The sequence below is a fragment of the Pelobates fuscus genome, chromosome 4 (genome assembly GCF_036172605.1).
Source record: "Pelobates fuscus isolate aPelFus1 chromosome 4, aPelFus1.pri, whole genome shotgun sequence".
NCBI classification, from domain to species: domain Eukaryota; kingdom Metazoa; phylum Chordata; class Amphibia; order Anura; family Pelobatidae; genus Pelobates; species Pelobates fuscus.
Window position 1 is genome coordinate 391,882,272 of NC_086320.1, and position 19,063 is coordinate 391,901,334.

A 19,063-nucleotide genomic window follows, 5' to 3' on the forward strand; every position below is an offset into this window, starting at 1 on the left:
ACCATGAGCATTTTCTTTAAAATCTTTTTATTTATTTTTTTATTTTGTTTGATTATTCTTTAACCCATGTTACTGGCTTACACAAAAAGGAGATAATAGCATAGTATGATTACACTGAACAAAGCTGTGTTAGCCGTGCTCCATAATCATGGCTGCCATCTCCTCTTCTCTTCATTTTGTGACCTAAAATGAAAGCATAATGATCTTTTGTAATATTATAACATACTCTATGTAACGGCACCCCCAGGCATAAAAGGGGTTAAAAGCCGTTTAGGAGATATTCCCCTTCAAGATATACAGGCAGCTACCAAAGTAGTGGTGGTACAGGAAACCATATGAATGCCGTAAACAGCCGAATAGGAAAAACCATACAAAAGGTTTACACTCCTAGCAGTCGAACTGGAACAGCATACAATAAATCCCCCCCAAGAACGAGACAAGGCTCTGTTTTGAGGGTCAAACAGGAACAGAAAGAGCTGTGGGTTTATTGTTCTTATATACACATTAGTACCACCCACAGGGTTTTGGAAAACAACCAATAAACACGTACAATACACTCAGACACTCCCACACAAAATCCTCCCCTCTGCCTGTGATACAATTACCTTACAATGGGTAATGTAATTACAGTTTTTCACATTATTCATAACTTTAAAAGTATGCATCACATTCACATAACTTACATTTTCAGAATCAGCATACTCGAAATACAAACATACGTCAAAATCATACAAATTGGTCCAGTGGTTCAAAAGATAGATCGTAGTCCTTTGTGACCAAATGAAGCATGGCTTTTCTGCCCAAAACCAGTTCCACAGAGTCTTCTATCCTGGAGATAATTGGGAAGTAATCCAATTATCTCCAAGGACAGAGGCAAAACTCCATTGAACACATGGCAGCAAAAGACAATAAAATACATAAAAATATGTAACTGTGCAGCCATTGCATAAAACAGGTACATTCAACATATCCCCAGATAGCTCAGATCTGAGCGCAAGTTATTACTGAATGGCGCTCAGATCACATACATACAGTTCAATTGCCATGGAGCCAAAGTCTTTCACATAGTCTTTCGTTATACGAATGGGCTCCATGGCATAGCTATCTGGGGTATCACTGTTCAAATAGGGCAAGTACCGAATGACCCGGCTTTCGTGTCTTTGCAGGGGAAAGTCAAGCGTTTCAACATGGGGCCATAGTCTTAAGGCAGCAGGCGGGCAACCAGGCTCCTCCAATGCACAGTGGCGAGATTGGTCTCGTCACACTCTATAACCTGGCGATATTTGTACTTCCATTAGTTTTTACCCTGGCTCTGGAATAAGGTATCCATGCGCCTTTTAGCTAGTCCTACTACTCTAAATTTCAGGATTTTTTCCTCTCTGCCATCAATCTGACTGTAAGGAGAACAATGTTTGTGCAGTATTGTTCTACCACCATACTTCTGCATATAGCAAATGTGTTTCTTACATGGAGAAGAGACGAATTGCCCCATCTCTGGTGTGGATTGTAGTTGTTCTAACAGGTAGTGGAGTGGGTAAAGAATTTCTAATCTGAAAAGTATACTTTATTCTATAAAAACTGAATTTGAGAGAGGATTTACTGTGATACATGCCTTGGGATTTCTACCACAAGCATTCTGAGCTGGTGTGTGCATTTCCCCAGTACCAGTGCTTTTTTTGAGTTTCCCAAATTCTATTGGGTGTGGGAAATTCCCTAGTTCCATTGAGAGTGTTTTCCCAGGTTTATTGGGTGTGTGCGTTTCCACTGTCCCATGGGGTGTGTGCGTTTCCACTGTCCCATGGGGTGTGTGCGTTTCCACTGTCCCATGGGATCTGTGCGTTTCCACTGTCCCATGGGATCTGTGCGTTTCCACCGTCCCATGGGATCTGTGCGTTTCCACCGTCCCATGGGATCTGTGCGTTTCCACCGTCCCATGGGATCTGTGCGTTTCCACCGTCCCATGGGATCTGTGCGTTTCCACCGTCCCATGGGATCTGTGCGTTAACATCGTCCCATGGGATCTGTGCGATTCCACTGTCCCATGGGGTGTGTGCGTTTCCACCGTCCCATGGGATCTGTGCGTTTCCACCGTCCCATGGGATCTGTGCGTTTCCACTGTCCCATGGGATCTGTGCGTTTCCACTGTCCCATGGGATCTGTGCGTTTCCACTGTCCCATGGGGTGTGTGCGTTTCCATTGTCCCATGGGGTGTGTGCGTTTCCACCGTCCCATGGGATCTGTGCGTTTCCACTGTCCTATGGGATCCAAACCAGGAAGTAACATGATCTGTTGTCTGCTTGAAAAGCCAGAGGGTGTAACCAGTATAATTTATAAAATTTTTAATTTCTATTAAAATCTGCACTTTTTGTAAAATGAGAAAAATAAAGTGAAAAATAAAGAGTCAGGTAACTGCGGTGCTCACTGTTCCACGGGTCGCCGGAACAATGCTGGCTGGGTTCCCATATAGTATCGGTGGCTTTGGTGGTCAGGCCGAGGCTTAGTTTAGACAGGTTTGCGTCCATTTCTGAGGCGTCAAAGAGTATATGCTCCGCATCTGTATTTGATTCAGTTGGTGGACAGGATAGCCGTAAGAGGTCATAGAGACTTTCTCCATTGCAGAGTTATGCATAATGAGTTAGGGAAGAAGGTGAGATCCATCTCTTCAAAGCGGCACAGGGTCTTCCTTCTTGTTGCGTTCAGGAAGGCTGCCCTATCCTGCCCTATCCTGCCCATTCTGGAATTTCACCAGAAGATCGCCGGTGGCTGATGCTGTGTCGGTTGAGGATTGGGCAGGCGAAACATGCCATCAAGCGATATGCCCTTAGCTTGCCTAGGGGGTAACAGGGCTGCAAGCAATCTGCGCAGGAAGTGTGGCATTTCTGCCATGGTAATATTTTTAGACAGGCCCCTGATCTTAAGGTGCTTCCACCTTCTCTTATCCTCCTGTACGGCTAATAAGTAGGTTAGTTGAGCTTGGGCCGAGGTAAGTTCATGGACCTGCTTCTGCTCCAGTGGCCTTTTTGTGCAGTCGGGGTGCCGGGGGTACCCCGGTATCTGTGCTGTCTTGGCCTGCGACCGCTCACATCGGGAACTAGCCCCGCCCCCAGAAATCTGATTTTAAAACAAATATTTGATTAAAATATATATATTTTTTTTAAATCTCAATTTTAAGATTTTATGTACTTTGTATTTACCGGTATAGTGATTTTGTGTGTGTGTGTGTGCTTAATTAAAGTAAAAATATATTTTATGCACCCCTCGCTGTAATCCTTTATTTAGCCCTCTCGGGGTTCCTTTATTTACCCCTCACTGTGTTCCTGTATGCACCCCTCGCTGTGTTCCTGTATGTACCCCCTTGCTGTGTTCCTGTATGTACCCCCTTGCTGTGTTCCTTTATTTACCCTTCGCTGTGTTCCTGTATGTACCCCACTCTGTGTTCCTGTATGTACCCCTCGCTGTTTTCCTGTATGTACCCCTCGCTGTGTTCCTGTATGTACCCCTCGCTGTGTTCCTGTATGTACCCCTCGCTGTGTTCCTGTATGTACCCCTCGCTGTGTTCCTGTATGTACCTTCTCGCTGTGTTCCTGTATGTACCCCCTCGCTGTGTTCCTGTATGTACCCCCTCGCTGTATTCCATTAGCTACCCCTCTGTGTTCCTTTATTTACCCCTCGCTGTGTTCCTTTATTTACCCCTCGCTGTGTTCCTGTATGTACCCCCTCGCTGTGTTCCTGTATGTACCCCCTTGCTGTGTTCCTGTATGCACCCCCTTGCTGTGTTCCTGTATACACCCCCTCGCTGTGTTCCTGTATGCACCCCCTCGCTGTGTTCCTGTATGCACCCCCTCGCTGTGTTCCTGTATACACCCCCTCGCTGTGTTCCTGTATGTACCCCCTCGCTGTGTTCCTGTATGTGTACCCCCTCGCTGTGTTCCTGTATGCACCCCCTCGCTGTGTTCCTGTATGCACCCCCTCGCTGTGTTCCTGTATGCACCCCCTCGCTGTGTTCCTGTATGCACCCCCTCGCTGTGTTCCTGTATGCACCCCCTCGCTGTGTTCCTGTATGCACCCCCTCGCTGTGTTCCTGTATGGACCCCCTCGCTGTGTTCCTGTATGGACCCCCTCGCTGTGTTCCTGTATGGACCCCCTCGCTGTGTTCCTGTATGGACCCCCTCGCTGTGTTCCTGTATGGACCCCCTCGCTGTGTTCCTGTATGGACCCCCTCGCTGTGTTCCTGTATGGACCCCCTCGCTGTGTTCCTGTATGGACCCCCTCGCTGTGTTCCTGTATGGACCCCCTCGCTGTGTTCCTGTATGGACCCCCCCGCTGTGTTCCTGTATGGACCCCCCCGCTGTGTTCCTGTATGGACCCCCTCGCTGTGTTCCTGTATACACCCCCTTGCTGTGTTCCTGTATGCACCCCCTCGTTGTGTTCCTGTATGTACCCCCTCGCTGTGTTCCTGTATGTACCCCTCGCTGTGTTCCTGTATGTACCCCTCGCTGTGTTCCTGTATGTACCCCTCACTGTGTTCCTGTATGGACCCCCCCGCTGTGTTCCTGTATGTACCCCCTCGCTGTGTTCCTGTATGTACCCCCTCGCTGTGTTCCTGTATGTACCCCCTCGTTGTGTTCCTGTATGTACCCCCTCGCTGTGTTCCTGTATGTATCCCCTCGCTGTGTTCCTGTATGTACCCCCTCGCTGTGTTCCTGTATGTACCCTTCGCTGTGTTCCTGTATGTACCCCTCGCTGTGTTCCTGCATGTACCCCCTTGCTGTCTCCCTGTATGTACCCCCTCGCTGTGTTCCTGTATGTACCCCCTCGCTGTGTTTCTGTATGCACCCCTCGCTGTGTTCCATTAGCTACCCATCTGTGTTCCTGTATGTACCCCTCGCTGTGTTCCTGTATGTACCCCCTCGCTGTCTTCCTGTATGTACCCCTCGCTGTGTTCCTGTATGCACCCCCTCGCTGTGTTCCTGTATGTACCCCCTCGCTGTGTTCCTGTATGCACCCCCTCGCTGTGTTCCTGTATGTACCCCTCGCTGTGTTCCTGTATGCACCCCTTGCTGTGTTCCTGTATGCACCCCTCGCTGTGTTCCTGTATGCACCCCTCGCTGTGTTCCTGTATGCACCCCTCGCTGTGTTCCTGTATGTACCCCCTCGCTGTGTTCCTGTATGTACCCCCTCGCTGTGTTCCTGTATGTACCCCCTCGCTGTGTTCCTGTATGTACCCCCTCGCTGTGTTCCTGTATGTACCCCCTCGCTGTGTTCCTGTATGCACCCCTCGCTGTCTTCCTGTATGTACCCCCTCGCTGTCTTCCTGTATGTACCCCCTCGCTGTGTTCCTGTATGTACCCCCTCGCTGTGTTTCTGTATGTACCCCCTCGCTGTGTTCCTGTATGCACCCCCTCACTGTGTTCCTGTATGTACCCCTCGCTGTGTTCCTGTATGCACCCCTTGCTGTGTTCCTGTATGCACCCCTCGCTGTGTTCCTGTATGCACCCCTCGCTGTGTTCCTGTATGCACCCCTCGCTGTGTTCCTGTATGTACCCCCTCGCTGTGTTCCTGTATGTACCCCCTCGCTGTGTTCCTGTATGTACCCCCTCGCTGTGTTCCTGTATGTACCCCCTCGCTGTGTTCCTGTATGTACCCCCTCGCTGTGTTCCTGTATGCACCCCTCGCTGTCTTCCTGTATGTACCCCCTCGCTGTCTTCCTGTATGTACCCCCTCGCTGTGTTCCTGTATGTACCCCCTCGCTGTGTTTCTGTATGTACCCCCTCGCTGTGTTCCATTAGATACCCATCTGTGTTCCTTTATTTACCCCTCGCTGTGTTCCTGTATACACCCCCTCGCTGTGTTCCTGTATGTACCCCCTCGCTGTGTTCCTGTATGCACCCCCTCACTGTGTTCCTGTTTGCACCCTTCGCTGTGTTCCTGTATGCACCCCCTCGCTGTGTTCCTGTATGCACCCCTCGCTGTGTTCCTGTATGCACCCCCTCGCTGTGTTCCTGTATACACCCCCTCGCTGTGTTCCTGTATGCACCCCCTCGCTGTGTTCCTGTATGCACCCCCTCGCTGTGTTCCTGTATGCACCCCTCGCTGTGTTCCATTAGCTACCCATCTGTGTTCCTTTATTTACCCCTCGCTGTGTTCTTTTATTTACCCCCTCGCTGTGTTTCTGTATGTACCCCCTCGCTGTGTTCCTGTATGTACCCCTCGCTGTGTTCCTGTATACACCCCCTCGCTGTGTTCCTGTATACACCCCCTCGCTGTGTTCCTGTATACACCCCCTCGCTGTGTTCCTGTATACACCCCCTCGCTGTGTTCCTGTATACACCCCCTCGCTGTGTTCCTGTATGCACCCCCTCGCTGTGTTCCTGTATGCACCCCCTCGCTGTGTTCCTGTATGCACCCCTCGCTGTGTTCCTTAATTTACCCCATCGCTGTTTCCCTTTATATTTTTCAGGCTTACCCTGGCATGGGTCCATCTCTTTCACCAGTGCTTTTGGCCTCCTTAATTGGATTCTTAAAGCCTGCCCTACCGCTTATCCTTGGCCTTTCCTTAGGCTGCAGTCTTAGCCTCCTGCGAGTTTCATGGATCCAAGGAGAAGAAGATATGTGTACTGGGAGGCACCAGGCTTTTCAGATGCCACAGGCTGGGGAAGTGAACCCATTGATAAATGAGATAAAACCCAGAATTATTCCTTACAGTCGGAATCCTCACACGTCTCATAGGAAGGTACTCAGGTGAGATTAAATCATTTAATATAGAGAACAAGAACCAAAAGTAATATGAATCACTCATGACTTAGCCAAATGATCAAAATAAAATGTAAACAAAACCTGGCATTTTTTTTTTTAGTTCTACATGACATTTTAACTGTGAATGGCATAATACTGTTGTTTACTGTGGTGTTTACTGCAATAAAATACACATATTTAGGGGGGCGGGGCCTGGCCGCCGGCCGGATCAGACACGTTTTGTCTGAGCTCCTGCCTCGGAGCCGGTAAATCGGCGCAAACTGCGGGCCATGGGCACACACCAGCCCGAAAAAGCAAACACGACATCACCCAGGCGATGGCGATTCGAGGGGCACCGACAGGACCCCCAACGGCTTCAAAGTCGCCCGATCGAGGCCTGAGGCCTACGGGCTTGAGCTCGGGTGGGACGGCCGCTCACCCAGTTCTCTGGCCGGAGATCCGCCACCCCCCCCCCTCTGGGCCGGGGGGGTCATCCCGGTCCCCACGGGAGACCACCACCGCACACAGCTAAATCTCTACTCGGATCGAGCACTGTGAAACGGATGGCGCGCACCAAGATGGCCGACCCCCAGCTAAACGGCATAACCACAAGCAGCGCACTAACGAGTCTACTACCTCGTGGCGAAGAACTGCTGCGGCCTCCTCACCAAGCCCACCTAGTGCCATCCGGGCTAACGACCTCCCTGGGCATTCCTCTTCAGGCAAAGATGCAGGCACACAGGAGAATAAATATCAATCGGAAGCTACGACTACACTCCCAGTAGCCCCAATGGGTCTCCAGCTGGATTCACAATCTGCCCACATAAAGCAGCGGACACAGCACACAGGCAGCGCTCTGCACCCAAAGCTGAGGCTGAAAGAAGCACAAACACAAGCACGACCATGGCTAGCAAGTCCCAAAGCAATCAAGCACCAAGCGGGAAATTATAAAGGACTTGATGCCCAGGATGCCAGCCGAACTAGCGCAGCAGCAAGAGTGGCTAAGCGGCTGAATATATATCAATATATGCATGTAACTATCATTCTAGCAGAGCACTGTTTATTATTGAGTCTGGCATACCCCTCTTATTATTTTCCTTGTTGTAAATGCAATATTTAGTACTACTGCTACTCTGCATAGATATTACCTAAATTGCCTGACCCTTGCATGACAACTAAACCTAGCTAGCCCAGTGACTCGCTGCCCCCTGGTGGTCAACCCTAAGCAATGTGAAGAAACTTGCACCCGACTCAAATTTATGTAAGCCTGTAACCTGCTACTTGTAGCATTTCTACTTAAATAAGCATGTTTTATCAATGTACACCAAACCTGTTATATCTAAAAGTTAAATGAGCTGCTTCTTTTACCATATCTTTGTATGACGCTATTGTTTAACATTGATCGCCTAAAAAAAATGTATGCATACCCAACTTGTCACAATATTGATATCGTAGGTCTATGAAAATCGAGCCTGTCAGTGCTATTGTGGCGACACAGGCACTGTTGTAACTACCTGCATACCAAAAATAAAGAATTAAAAAAAAAAATACACATATTTATATTCAGCGATGTCTCATGTGTAAAACAGTACCCCCTATGTAAAGGCTTTATGGTGTTTTGGGAAGTTACATGTTCAGTTTTTCCACATAGAAATTCGACAGATTGGTTATGTTGCCTTTGAGACCGTATGGTAGCCCAAAAATGAGAATTAACCCCATGATGGCATACCATTTGCAAAAGTAGACAACCCAAGGTATTGCAAATGGGGTATGTCCAGTCTTTTTTTAGTAGCCACTTAGTTACAAACACTGGCCAAAGTTAGCATTAACCCCTTAAGAACTGAGCAAAATGTACAAGTCGTGAACAAAACGTAAACAAAACCTGGCATTTACGCAATATGTCTGTCCAACCGTAATTCACCTCTTTCATAATAAATGCACCCACCCTTATTATATATCATTTTATTCAGGGGAAACAGGGCTTTCATTTAATATCAAATATTTAGCTATGAAACATAATTTAATATGAAAAAATGGGAGAAAATAAGAAATGTTGTTATTTTTGTAGTTCTACGTGACATTTTAACTGTCAATGTCATAATACTGTTTGCTTTTACTGCAATAAAATACACATATTTATATTCAGCAACGCCTCACGTGTAAAACAGAACCCCCCATGTACAGGTTTTATGGTGTTTTGGGAAGTTACAGGGTCAAATATAGCGTGTTACATTTGAAATTGAAATTTGCCAGATTGGTTACGTTGCCTTTGAGACTGTATAGTAGCCCAGGAATTAAATTTACACCCATGATGGCATACCATTTGCAATAGTAGACAACCCAGGGTATTGCAAATGGGGTATGTCCAGTCTTTTTTAGTAGCCATTTGGTCACAAACACTGGCCAAAGTTAGCGTTAGTATTTGTTTGTGTGTGAAAATGCAAAAAACGCCAATTTTGGCCAGTGTTTGTGACTAAGTGGCTACTAAAAAAGACTGGACAATACCCCATTTGCAATACCTTGGGTTGTCTACTATTGCAAATGGTATGCCATCATAGGGGTAATTCACATTCCTGGGCTACCATACGACCTCAAAGGCAACGTTACCAATCTGGCCAATTTCAATGTGAAAAAACTGAAACACAAGCCTTATATTTGACTCTGTAACTTTTGAAAACACCATAAAACCTGTACATGAGAGGTACTGTTATACTCGGGAGACTTCGCTGAACACACAAATAAGTGTTTTAAAAACGTAAAACATATCACAACAATTATATCATCAGTGTAAGTGCCGTTTGTGTTTTGAAATATGCAAAAAACAGCATTTTTATTGATGATATCATTGTTGTAATACATTTTACTGTTTTGAAACACTAATATTTGTGTTCAGCGAAGTCTCCAGAGTAAAACAGTACCCCCCATGTACAGGTTTTATGGTGTCTTGGAAAGTAGCAGGGTTAAATATACTGCTAGCAAATGAAATTCTCAGGACTTTCTGCCCGGGTTATAAGGCAGGTCCTGCAAATTGTAATTCATAAAGTGACTTAAAGATGTAAAAATATTACATAAATATAGACGTCTAATAAAAATAAATAAATATATATATATATATATATATATATATATATATATAAATATATATTTTTTATTTTTTTATTTTTATTTATATATACACCCTGTTCCAAATTATTATGCTAATTATATTTTTCTCATTTACCTAAATAATTGATGTAAATAACAGTCAGCATAATTCTCATGTTATCAACTATTAAGAGCACAATTCAAATTTTATTGAACAAACCTCCTAATGATAACAGTATTTTTTTAAAACATAAACTTACAATGCACTGTTCCAAATTATTACGCACAGTAAGTTTCAAAACACTTTATAGGTTGTAAAGAACTGAAAATTGTCATTTGTTGTGTTTGCAGCATATTTACTGAAATCAAAAGCTATTTCAATCAAACTTATAACAACATTTTAACTTTTTAAAAATTTTAACAGGTCACGTTACATTTTTACATTTTTTAAAAAATTCTTTATTTTTGTAGTGCAGGTGAGTACATACAGCTTTTCATGCCCCGACGACATAGAACAAAAAATTCAGGGTACGTAGCTTACATGGTATAAAAGCATTGCGATCTTCAGGCAGTAATAGGTTTATAAACACGCTTGTGTGAGTTATCTAGAGTTCGATTACAGCATCAGCATTCTTAGTAGGTGAGGTTATCTAGATACTTGGTGAAATGTATTAATACAAGAGGTTGATTTCAGACTATTTCTGTGTTTTGGAGCTGCTAGGTAAGATATTTCCAGTATGGCTGCCTTGTCTGTGTGTGTGGGATGTGCTTTCAGCCCCAGAGAGGTGAGAGCGGTTATTTGGTGTCCGCATGTACCCCACAATGGCATCTCACTATTGGTGGCAGTTTTGTTTCGATTTGATGCCCTACAGGGCTGGTTTTGGCTTAATTTAGCTTAGCAAGACGGACATCGTAAATGCGTTTAAGTTACTGCCCATCATTATGGCACCTGCATGGCATTAAATGGGGGGGGTTCTCTACTATTTTTTTTACGAGGCTCACCATCGGGTCAAAGAGTAGTCCAAAATGTTTTGACACTTTTGCGGAAACCTTGTGTTGGCTTCTCCTGAATACAAGCCAGTGTCATAAAGTTATCCATTATCTGGACGATTTTCTGTTCATTGAAAGTAATGCAGCACCCCCATGCAGTCTAGACAAGGCGGTAAAGTTATTCCACAAATTAGGGGTACCAGTGTCACCTAAAAAGACGGAAGGTCCAGACACTATAATCAATTTTCTAGGGATACAGCTTGACTCTATGGCCATGGAAGTCAGCCGTCCTCGGGAAAATTACTAGCATCTGGCATGATATAGACTACTACATACAGACAGGCTCATGTAATCTGAAAGAACTGCAATCGCTGCTTGGCTAACTACATTTTGCTATGCAAATTATCCCACAAGGTAGAGCATTAATTTCCAGACTCCTGAGCCCCCTCCCCACATTCCCCGATGATGACCGTTGTATCTCCCTTAACTATCAAGCCACGGCAGACCTCCGTATGTGGAACGTGTCTCTCTCAAACTGAAACGGGAAAAGCATGTTTCTCCCACAGGTGTCCATACACTCCCCTGCCATTTGGACTGATGCAGCAGCTTTTACTGGTTTTTCTCCTATATTTGGCAACAAATGGCTCTGGGGTAGTTGGCCAGAGGAAGTGCAGGACATAGAGGGGTTCTACAAGAACTCAGTTCTTTTTTAGGTATATCCAATTGTAGCAGCAGAAGTGACATGGGACCATTTATGGCCAGGGAAACCAGTACGGTGCTTCTCATTAACAAAGGCCACTCATCTTCAGTAATGATAATGAGGTTTATTAGGAAACTGATGTGGCTAGCAGCCTGTCATCAGTTTTACTTGGTATGCTACCATGTCCCAGGCATTTTGAACACTGCAGCTGATCAAGGTTGCCTTCGCACCTCATACCTAAGCAAACAGCAAGACCATTACATACTAAGCCTACCAAAACTACTCAACTAGGTCAACCCATTCACATTCCGTACAATCCCACAGACAATTCATGGTGCCCACTGAAGGTTTTCAATGCCTACCTCCTCACCGTACCTAATCTCGCATCACTCCCTCTTCACAGGGGTATCCTCACCATTTTTAAGTTTATTGTATATGTACGCTTGTTATTGACTCGGCTTGAACGCTAGCAAGTATTCAGGACACTTGTTTAGGATAGGGGCTGCATCTACAGCATCAAGCCAGGCCATTCCAGTTCATGTTATTAAGAATTTAGGTTGCTGGAAGTCATCAGCTTATACAGTATATTTACCCCAACCGGTACAGGAAATATGGAAGGGATTCGTTAAGATGTCCTCGTAAAATGTATGTGTATTAATACATGTTTCTTTCCGCAATAAATGCATTTGAGCATGATTGGTATACCTTTTTGCCCACTTTATTTACAGGACTACCACCTACGTCGGTATCGGCACACCTCAACTAACTTTTCCTATTAGGGGTTGTTGACTATTATCTATATTCATATCATAACCAAAATTGCCCCAAACACAAATTGGAAGGCTTTAGCCTGAAGTTGTGGCCTTTAAAAGGGACTCCCCCCTTCCCTACAATACGGTGATTGGTCTAGACGGACTGCTGCCCCACTCGCCACTACCTCTATTCACCATTCTCATCTAGGGTAGGCCCACTTTATTTACAGGCCTATCACCTACGTCGGTATCTGCACACCTCAACCAATTTTTCCTATTGGGGGTTGTTGACTGTTCTCTCCATAACCAAGATTGCCCTGAACACATATATATTGTTTAATTATTTTTTTATTTTTCATTTTTAATATTTAGATGTTTATTTATAATATATATATATATGTGTGTGTATTTTGAAATTAATATATAAAATTCTATATTAATATACCCTTAGACACTGTGTGTGTGTATATATATATATATATATATATATATGTATGTATTTTGATATTAATATATAAAATTCTATATTAATATACCCTTAGACTCTGTGTGTGTGTGTGTGTGTGTGTGTATATTATTTTATTTTACACTGTATTTGAACTTTATTTCACTTTATTACAGGCAGCAGGGTGACTACCTGTCATTACAGGCACTCCCCCTGCTGGCATTGCTATGGACGGCTATTCCGTCCATGTTATTGTTAGGTCCTTGCAAGGACCTCATGATCACATGGCCCAGGAGGGCCGGATCAGACGCAGGGGGGCTACCTGGGATGCCAGGCAAGTCCCGTGATCGCCGGCGAGCAGATAAGTGCATAAGACGGCGGGGTCCCCAAGGACGGCATAGCATGCCCGCCATCCTTAAAGCGACACTCCAGGCATCCAGACCACTTCTGCCCATTGAAGTGGTCTGGGTGCCAACTCCCACTACTCTTAACCCTGCAACTGTAATTATTGCAGTTTTTTCTAAACTGCAATAATTACCTTGCAGGGTTAACTCCTCCTCTAGTGGCTGTCTAGACAGAAAACCTGTGCTAGAGAGTCGCTGTGTGAGGACCTCCAGCGTCGCTCAATTCCCCATAGGAAAGCACTGAAAGCATTATTCAATACTTTCCTATGGGGAGCTCTAATGCACATGCCTGGGAGGAGCGGCAGTGAATAGAAACCACCGCTGAGGGACATCAGCGGGGTCTCAGGTAAGTGACTGAAGGGGTTTTCACCCCTTGAGCAACCGGGTATAGGGGTGGGAGGAAGAGGGGACCTTCAGTGACAGGAAAATTGATTGTTTTCCTGGCACTGGAGTTTCCCTTTAAGGGGTTAAAGGAACACTAATTAAAACAATAATATATATATAAAAATGTATACACACTATTGTGCAAAATAGTGTTAATAATGCCTTAAAATAATTGCTTTTAAATAAAACAAATTGTAACAGAGCTCCTGTAATACGATACAGGTCACAGTAATCCACTCCCCATCACGACTTTGTCTGGGGTGTTAATTGTGTGAGTGCCAGCTAATGTCCTCCCAGACACTGGACAGCAAACTCATCATATGTCATTGGATAGCTCATCAACCTGAGCCTCCACTTTTCAAATAAGTGATAGCGCATTCCACTGGGTCGCGGCTCTTCTCCGATCTGACTAAGAGTTCCAAGCGTGTGGCTAGCTGGTCCCTCTCCTATAAAAAGAGATTCATTGGGCTCTCCAAATAGTGCTGTGGTTGGTGGTCAGGGAACTGAGTGAAAACCAATGAAAGATTCTCTGAAACGCGGCACATTTCCAATCCAGTGAAGAGTTCCACAGCGATTCAAGATATCTCCTGGTCAGGTCTATCCCCATCATCTCAAGATGGGGCTAGAGTAAGCTCCCCAGGCCCCTTTTTGATTCTTTAGGCCTTCTGCTATAGGGTCCATAGTGTGTGGGCAGGAGACTGGCCTTCAAGCCCCTGAGTCCATGGTGGGAACGGGATTCTGTGACAGAAATGTTAATAGTTTATTTTTATCAATTAGCAAAGAGAATAAAAAAAAGGAAAATCTGAATTAAATCAATATTTGCTGTGACCACCCTTTTCTGGTGCATGATGAAAGAATGATACCAAACCGGTGCCAATGATCATCCACTCAGTATGTAGATTAAAACACGATTATTAATCATTAGGACACCAGGTAGTTGTTATGCATCAGCAAGTTCTTTTCTAGGCAGAAATTTCAAGGCAGACAGTGGTTTTCATATGTCCAAGCTCTTCTAAAACATGGACCATGAAATAGGCTTTTTTGAGGACCGTAGATGCAGTGGTTGAGCAGTAAAATTTAGTACAGCAGATGAATGACACATCTTGCTTATTTACATTCGCAATCAGATGTCCAGCAATGTCAACACTTTACAATTGGCAGAAGTCATCTGGACCTTGGTACATCAATTTACTATCTGCTCAGAAGATTCTGGTGGAAGATTTGTGATTAAAACGCCATGCCACTAACTATGTGCAAAAACAGAGGGGTTGCAGTCGTTTCTCTGGACTGAGGAATCAACATTTGAGATATTTGGTTGTAACAGAAGGAAGTTTTTTTTCACCAAGGAGCTGGGGAGTGGTACAAGAATTAGTGTCTGTAGAGAACAGTGAAGCATGGTGTAGGTTCCTTGTAATTTTGGGACTGCATTTTTGCAAACGGAGTTGGGGATTTGGTCAGAATTAATGGTCTTCTCAATGTTGAGAAGTACAGGCAGATACTTATCCATGATACAAAAGGTAAGACTTTAAAATAAACTTTCAAAATCCTACAGAGGGCGGTAAACACCAGCCTATGAATACCTAATATATAAAAAAAAGAATCCACCAAATTAGGAAATAAATGGAAAATAAAAAGACACTTATCCATCATTCAAGACCATAAAAGGGCATCTGATTGTCCCCAAATGTATTCTTAGGCATGACAATGACTCCAAACTAGTGACACTCAGGACATTTTAGCGCAATAAAATGGCCTGAATGCAGTGGTCCTGTATGTTTCATACTGCAGTGTAAATAAATAAAAATGTTTTTTTTTTTTTTTTTAAGTTTACATTGCAGGGTTAAACAAAGCTCCAGTATCAGCAACTAGGGGCGCTTCCTGCTGTGACAAAAGCCCCAATAGGAAAGCGTTGAATCTATAATTCCCATGGGGACATTTGATGTGAGTGACGTTCAATGCACACAAGGATGATAAAACATCAATCCAATTGCCCCCAAAACAAGGACAGAAGGTGCCTGTAGCAAGTGTGTTAAAAAAATGATAAGCTTAGAGTCATGTCTACAAATGCTCGCAGTTTAGGGAATAAGATCCATGAACTTGTGGCAATAATGGCAACTGATAGTGTAGATTTAGTCACTGTTACTGAGACATGGTATAATGAGAAAAATGACTGGGACATAGCAATACCAGGGTACTCTTTATATAGAAAAGGCAAGAAAGGGGGAGGGGTGGCCCTGTATGTGAGGATAGCATAAAATCTAGCCTAAGAAAAGTTAGTGAGGCGAACATAGAGTCCGTTTGGGTTACGTTAGAATTTGGTAATCACACATTAACTCAGGTGTGATTTATAGGCCCTCAGGACGAATAGAAGAGTTAGATAATCTACTAATTGAGGGAATAGCTAAAATGACAACGAAGGGGGAAGTTATCATTATGGGTGACTGTGACGGGACCTCCCTGTACCTCTGGCTGGGTACCTCCGCCAAGGACTGCTTCCTAGCTGGAACAGGAGACTAACCTCAGGGGTCCTGGAACCACTCCATCCTGGAGCTGAATGGGGAATTAGCTGAAGACACCCCCAGGCACTGGATGACACCCAGTAGCTGCTTGTGCCAGGAGCACACATATTCTAAACTCCCTACTGGGATTGTCTCTAAAACAAGTCATTGAGGAGCCAACTCGTAAAGAGACCATACTAGATTTAGTGTTAACAAATTGAGATGCAGGTAAAAGTGTAGGATCCAGTGATCATCAGTCAGTGTGGTTTAATATAAGAACTGTGACTGAGTCACACTACACAAAAACTAAAGTTTTAGACTTTAGAAAACAGACTTTTCTAAAATTAGAATATGTGTAAAGGAGTCATTATCAGACTGAAGCAATTTAAATGGAGCCCAAGAGAAATGGGATTATTTAAAAGTTGCACTGCTGAAGGCAACAGAAAATTGCATTGGGCTTGTCAGTAAAAACTAAAAAATTGTTTACCAGATAATTCACAAATCTCAGACTTCAAAAATTGAATCTCCTGCCGCACTATAGATTAGACAGCATCCAAATCTCCAAAAAGTGGAACGTGAAAGAAATACATAACAACTATTACACTGAACTAAGTCTGCCATTTTAATGAGGTGATTAATTTAAATCAAATGAATCTTAACTTTTTTTTTTCTCCTGTCTACCTCAAATTACCTCCAGTTTCTCTCCAGAATATCTCCAAGCACACACTTTGAAGCAGCACTTAGAAGCAGCAACCAAGCTATATTAGCCAAGCTAATGTCCAAAAACCCTTATATAACTCCTAAAAGCACCACCTACTAGGAATGTTTAACACCTAGGTGGGCCTATCAACATCTGAGCAAAGGGATTAAGGAGTAATTATGTCAGATGACTTAAAGGAACATTATAGGGTCAGGAACACAAACCTTTATTCCTGACCCTATAGTGTTAAAACCACCATCTAGCCCCCTCTGCCTTCCTAAATATAGTACAATCTTACTTGTATTCAAGTCTGCAGCTGCTAACTCTGCATCTGACCTGTATGCTGTCTGCTGACCTCATCAGAAGTGGTGGTCTGAGCCAATCAAAATCCTTCACCATAGGATTGGCTGAGGCTGCCAAGGAGGCAGATCAGTGGCAGACACATCACAAGTCAAACACAGCCACGGACAATCAGCAGCTCCTCATAGAGATTAATTGAATAAATGCATCACTATGAGGAAAGTTCAGTGTCAGCATTCAGAGGGTGGAGACACTGAATGCCAGTCACACTGTGCAGCACTGCCCCAGGATGCACCTCTAGCAGCCATCTGAGGAGTGGCCAGTTGAGTTATCATGAGGCTGTAATTTAAACTCTGCATTTTCTCTGAAAAGAACGTGTTTACTGCAAAAAGCCTGAAGGGAATGATTTGCACAGGACAAATGCAATACGGTGTAGTTGTTCTAGTGACTACAGTGCTCCTTTAAAGGGAGGCAGATAATGTAATAGAGCAGTGGGAAATGCTAGCAGAATGCTTGGTTGTATAGGGAGAGGTATTGGAAGTCGAAAGAGGGAAGTGCTCATGCCATTGTACAGAACACTGGTGAGACCGTATCTTCAGAAGGATATTGACAGAGACAGAGGCTTTAACTAAATCCATTAGATTTTAGTCGTGTCAACTAAAATCTACTGGAGATTTAGTCGACTAAAACAATTCAGATTACTAAAATATGACTAAAACTAAAATGGCTTTTTAGTCAAAAGACTATGATTAAAACTAAACTGAAATGTGCCGCCAAATTTAACACTGACTTGGACCCTCAGGCTGGCAAAGCAACATGGATGTGCAGTGACAGCTTGTATCTACATGGAGGTAGGCCTGTGACGTTATGTCCTTAAGTGGTGCTTGAACGCTTGGCAGCTCACATCAAATCTGTCTTCAAAGACTTCCTTCCACGTCCAGCTGCCTGGCCTGGCTTGCAGGAATGATGCTCCGGCTTCGTAGCCGTCTTCGATGTGCCATGTGATCTCTAAAGTAGCAGAGTTATAATCCTAGAGATGCTGGTGTACCCAATGGGGACTGGGATGTCCCCCACTGGTCCAAAGGGGTAACGGGCATGCAAGAGATCCCCTTCAAAACACATGCCAAGAGTCAGGAGGTTGGCCACCTCTCCCAGCTATCGGAACGTCAGCTTTAGTTGGCCTCAGAGTCGGAAGAGGTAAGTACCCCTCTGTGCACCACTATCCAAGCCTAATATATTACAGCTTGCAGTTATAGTGGTCCACAAGTGGCAAAGGACCACTTCCAAACTGAATGAGTGGAAATTGCCTTCTTTTTAGCACAAGTAAGCAGGAGCTGCTGAAGAATATGTCCAGCAATCAATAGTGTCAGGCCTCACCCCCTAAATTTGGTTTCTTTCTGCAGTTTTTTTGCTTTTTTGAACTCCTAATCTAAAAAGGTAACATAATTTATATTATAATATAATAAATCTATACATTTTTAACATTAGAGTGTTACAGCACACTGAAGTGGTTATGGTTCCAGTAGTGTTCAGGCGCCCTCCCAGAGTAAGTAATCAAACTGTTTGTGAACAGATTGACAACTTACCTTGGATTTGCTCTCTGAAGTTGGAACCTGTATACTGAGCTGTAGTGGTTATGGTGCTTAACGTTTTTTTATTTGTATTTATTTTTTTAAACCTACAAGTAATCCAGTGCTGGAAGAGTCTCCTCACCGCAGCCTGGTCCTCTTCTGGTGAAGTTGTCAATCCCAATCCTCACCGCAGCCTGGTCCTCCTCTGATGAAGTTGTCAATCCCAACTGCTTTTGTCTAGTCAGATGTTTCACATAGAGGAGTTTTGTGGACACATGGTGTCATGGAGATTGCCAATGCAGTGCTTTGGACACACAAGATTATGCCAAATCTCAAATAGATTCAATAAGTGTATATTTGTGTTAGAAGCTCCTAGTGACTTTTTGTCTGACAGCAAAGCCACTATTAGCCTGTGAAAAGGGCAGAATGCTGCATGGACTGCATGTATATTAACATGAGGTGATCTTGGTACTTGTTCCTTTAAATAAAAGTTGATGCTT

General features: G+C 44.1%; 1 protein-coding gene across 1 annotated transcript in view; it reads left to right on the forward strand.

The window, feature by feature from the left end:
* The window catches only part of CHPF2 (chondroitin polymerizing factor 2), a 92,898-nt gene that overhangs the window by 45,980 nt on the left and 27,855 nt on the right, over positions 1–19,063 (forward strand). Inside the window, exon 2 of the mRNA XM_063453168.1 lies at positions 6,461–6,741. Coding sequence (XP_063309238.1) covers positions 6,473–6,741 — 269 coding nt within the window. The 5' untranslated portion in view covers positions 6,461–6,472. The remainder of the gene's footprint in view (positions 1–6,460; positions 6,742–19,063) is intronic.